The sequence below is a fragment of the Nestor notabilis genome, unplaced genomic scaffold, assembly GCF_000696875.1.
Source record: "Nestor notabilis isolate BGI_N333 unplaced genomic scaffold, ASM69687v1 scaffold19198, whole genome shotgun sequence".
NCBI lineage: Eukaryota > Metazoa > Chordata > Aves > Psittaciformes > Psittacidae > Nestor > Nestor notabilis.
This window is the reverse complement of record NW_009941704.1, coordinates 4,834-8,811: the sequence shown is the minus strand read 5'-3', so window position 1 is coordinate 8,811 and position 3,978 is coordinate 4,834. Positions and strand designations below refer to the sequence as shown.

Below are 3,978 nucleotides of genomic sequence, written 5' to 3'. Positions count from 1 at the left end.
GAAGCTGACCTGTTACATCTGCAAGCAGCGTGGCTCTGGGGCTTGCATCCAGTGTCACAAAGCCAACTGCTACACTGCCTTCCACGTCACCTGCGCCCAGCAGGCCGGGCTCTACATGAAGATGGAGCCTGTGCGGGAGACGGGGGCCAACGGCACCTCCTTCAGCGTGCGCAAAACCGCCTACTGCGACATCCACACACCACCGGGCTCCGTGCGCAGGCTTCCCGCCCTGTCCCACAGCGAGGGCGAGGAGGAGGACGAGGAGGAGGAGGAGGAGGGCAAGGGCTGGAGCTCTGAGAAAGTCAAAAAGGCAAAGGCCAAGTCGAGGATCAAGATGAAGAAAGCGAGGAAGATCCTGGCGGAGAAACGAGCCGCGGCGCCCGTGGTGTCTGTGCCCTGCATCCCCCCGCACAGGTATGACCCACCACCCTCTGTCTGCTGTGGAGAAGCTTCTCCCTTTCCCCATGCCTCATGTCCCACTTTTCACACGGGTGTTACCTTGTTCCTCTCCTTAGCTTTTCACACAGATACTTCTCACCTTGTTCTCCCAGAATGCTGTTGGTGGCTTCCTCTGGGAGTCCTGCAGAGATGCAGAGATACGCTGCCCTGCAGAGGTTCCTGGGCACTCAGCAGGGCAGGAAATAGCTGCTGTTAGTTTAATGGCAGAGAAAGAACTCGGCTGGACATGTCAGGAAGCAGCTGGGGATTCGCAGCACTCCTTTCCTGTTGTGCTGACCTCAGGCACTGGAGTAAACCAGGCAGGGAGGAGGGAACTGCTCTCCTTTCTGCTGAGGCTTGTTTGGGTTTTTACAAAGACATTTAGTGATAGGGCAAAGGGGAGTGGTTTTAACCTGCCAGAGGGGAGGTTGAGATGGGATCTTGGGCAGAAGTTCTTCCATGTGAGGAACATGCTCCAGTGGAAGGTGTCCTTGCCCGTGGCAGAGGGTTGAAGCTGGATGAGCTTTAACGTTCCTTCCAACCCAAACCAGTCTGGGGCTCTATGATTCTTCTGGGGCTGTGCTAGGGAAAACAGGGAAGTGTGGGAGTATTCAGGCCTGGGAAATGGGCTGACCTCAGGGGTTGTTTTGACTCTGGAGCAGAGAGGTGTCAAGCTGGGATCCCTGTACACGGCTCATCCATCCCAGCAGCTGCCTACCACTTGCTGAGCTTCTTCAGTGTTTTGTGCCAGTTGCAGGCAGTGGTTCTGCCTCAGTGCTGGGCAGCAGTGGGGCACAGAAGGACTGCAAGGGGTGTCTGGAGAGGGACAGGGATCCTGCCCTTGAGGGGCTCAACTGTCCTGACACTGGTTTCACAGCGCAGAAGGGTGCTTGAGGCCTTGCCAGGGGTCATGTTTCTGTCACACCCCAACCCTGAGGGCTCACAGGAAGGCAGACACCCAGACTATGTGTAACTGCCCTGTTGCTCTGGTTTGATCAAACTGCAAACCAAGAGCTTTTAAGAGCCTTGCCAGAATTTGACAGTGTAGTTTATAACTGGGTGTCCTCAGCAGTGTGCAAAAGCATCTTTAGGATGGTTTTGGGTCTTGCCATCACTCTGCAGCTTTTTGCCATGGTCTCTTTGTGTCTTAACCTTATGTCTGTGCTCGCTTGGGCTTGCTCTGTAGCTGGAGCCTCTTTTCTCACGTGTGGAGGCACTGGCAGGCAGTTTGGAGGCTCTTGCTGCTATTGTTGTGCTCGCAGTGAAATCCACACTGAGCTAGAAGCTGTTGACCTCTCCTCAGGCCTTCCTGTTGGGATTAATTATTCTTCAAGGGCTGTTGCCAGGATGCCAAATGTCTTCCTGTGGGAGCTGTGCTTGGCCGGCAATGGCACATGAGGCTGCCCTCCCTGGCCTCTTCAGCTGAGGCGGATGCAGGTCAGGTCATCCCCTGTGGGATGTGGAGATGATGCTGAAGGTTCATCCCTTCAGCTGCCCACTAGTCTGGCTTTGCTGAGTGAGGCTGTTCCAGCCCCTCCAGGCTTTCTGCTGTTGTAGGGAAGTAGGAAAATCCCTTCTGTGGTGCTTTGGGCTTGGATGGGAGCTCTGTTGTGCTCATGCCTCCTATTCCCTCCTCAGTCTTTGCCAGGTTTGATCAAGTTATGGGCTCCCTGGGGCTTGAATTTGTCTGATAAAGTTTGTCCAAGGCCTTTGTCACCATGAGTGGCCCTCAAGCAGGTAAATAATGGTTTGGGGATGACAGTGCCATAATGCTCATGGCCTTGGGGACTGTGGGAGCGTTAAAGATCCAGCCCCTGGTGCAGATGTGTTGTACCATGACCTGGCACAGCCAGCCCCAGCCTTTTGCCCTAAACTTGGCAGGAGGTAGAAAGGAAAAGTCTGTTGTGGATGTTTCCTGGTGTCCCCTGTGGTGGCTGACTCAGGGGGGTGGCTGCCCTGTGTCACTTGGCGGTACAAAAGCTCCTGCTATGGGAAAGCGCGTTCTCAGCCCCCGGAGCTCCTCACCTGCTCCCGGGCGGCCTTGCTGCTCCCTGTCCCCAGGCTTGCCTTGCTGATGGGCTCTGTGGTTCCTCTCCCTCCTTCAGGCTCAGCAAGATTACGAACCGTTTAACCATCCAGAGGAAGAGCCAGTTCATGCAGAGGCTCCACAGCTACTGGACACTGAAGAGACAGTCCCGCAACGGCGTCCCCCTGCTGCGCCGCCTCCAGACACACTTGCAGTCACAGAGGAACTGTGACCAGGTAAGGGCAGCTCGCGGGGGTGCTGCAGGGGATCCTGGCTCTGTGTGCACATGTGCTTCCTGCGCCTTCCTTCGGAGCTGTGGGCTCAGAGCCTTTGCTTTGCATGTGTTGCCTGCAGGCGCAGAAGGGGGTCAGGGGTGCAAGGAAGGGCAGCCCCAGCAAGGGCAGCCCCAGCTGCTTTTGCTGCTTCACTTTGTGCTCTCGGTGTTGAGAGATGTGCCAGGCAGCACTGGCAGCCTGCCACAGGAAGGGAATCCTGCCCTCTCGTGCTGCTCTGCAGTTAGCTCCTGCCTCGTGCCCTCATTTAGCCGGTGGCGATGGCAAACGTGTCGAAGAGGCTCTAGTCTGAGGCTGCTCAACAGTGAGTGTTTGAGAGGGGTGGCTGGAGATCTCCACAAACAGTCTGGAAGGATCCAAGGCCTCACTCCCAGTTCCTGAAACCGCTCCAGGAGCACTCCCTGTGGGTGCTGCTTCCAGCCCACTGTCTGCCTCAGCCCTTAGTCACTGCTTCACAGATGTGAAGTCTCTGGTGCCAGAGAGGAAGGTTTTCCTTCTGGCTCCTTGTCTGAGCTCCAAATCTTTCTTCCCGAGCCTTTTGAAGCCTGTGACCGGGCAGGGGGTTCTCCTGCCTTTGCCCCCTCTCATTTTTATTTGCTGGAGAAGAGTTGAGACTGCTTCTGCTCATCTTTGGCTATGGCAGAATTAAAGTTGGCATTTTTTGGTGCTCCGGAAGTGAAAGCAACCAGAGCTGTGTTCCCTATTTGCTCTGCTGCCCTTTGCTGGAGCTCTCATCAGCAGCACAGACCTTAGAGGTCTTGTTCTTGGGCAACTGTGTTAGGAACAGTATTTCCAGAGGCTCAGGATGTCCACCTCCTGGAATTCTAAGGGCTTGGTAACCAAGGAGCAGGTATTCCACTCTGCCTAGAGGTCAGTCTGTTTCTGAGCCACCCACTTAGGTGACAACAGGGGAACTGGGACCTTTGCTAAACCAGAGGGTCAAACATGCTGGTTCCTTTTGCCAGGGACAAGCCCCAGCACACGGTCAGGAAGGTAGAGATGGGAACACATCTCCTGTCAGCTCATGGTCTCTGATGTTCCCGCAGAGAGACACTGAGGATAAGAACTGGGCCCTGAAGGAGCAGCTGAAGTCATGGCAGCGCCTCCGCCATGACCTAGAGCGCGCACGCTTGCTGGTGGAGCTGATCCGCAAGCGGGAGAAGCTCAAGAGAGAGACGGTAACGACTGTGTCCTCCTTGGGGAGCTGCTGGGGTGGGCCTG

At 55.8% G+C, this 3,978-nt stretch overlaps 1 protein-coding gene across 1 annotated transcript in view; it reads left to right on the top strand.

The window, feature by feature from the left end:
• BRPF1 (bromodomain and PHD finger containing, 1) overlaps positions 1 to 3,978 on the top strand; it is a gene marked incomplete at both ends in the record, with an annotated part of 11,337 nt that overhangs the window by 2,536 nt on the left and 4,823 nt on the right. The window contains 3 exon segments of the mRNA XM_010021031.1: positions 1 to 414; positions 2,544 to 2,700; positions 3,804 to 3,935. Of these exon segments, the coding sequence (XP_010019333.1) occupies positions 1 to 414; positions 2,544 to 2,700; positions 3,804 to 3,935 (703 nt within the window).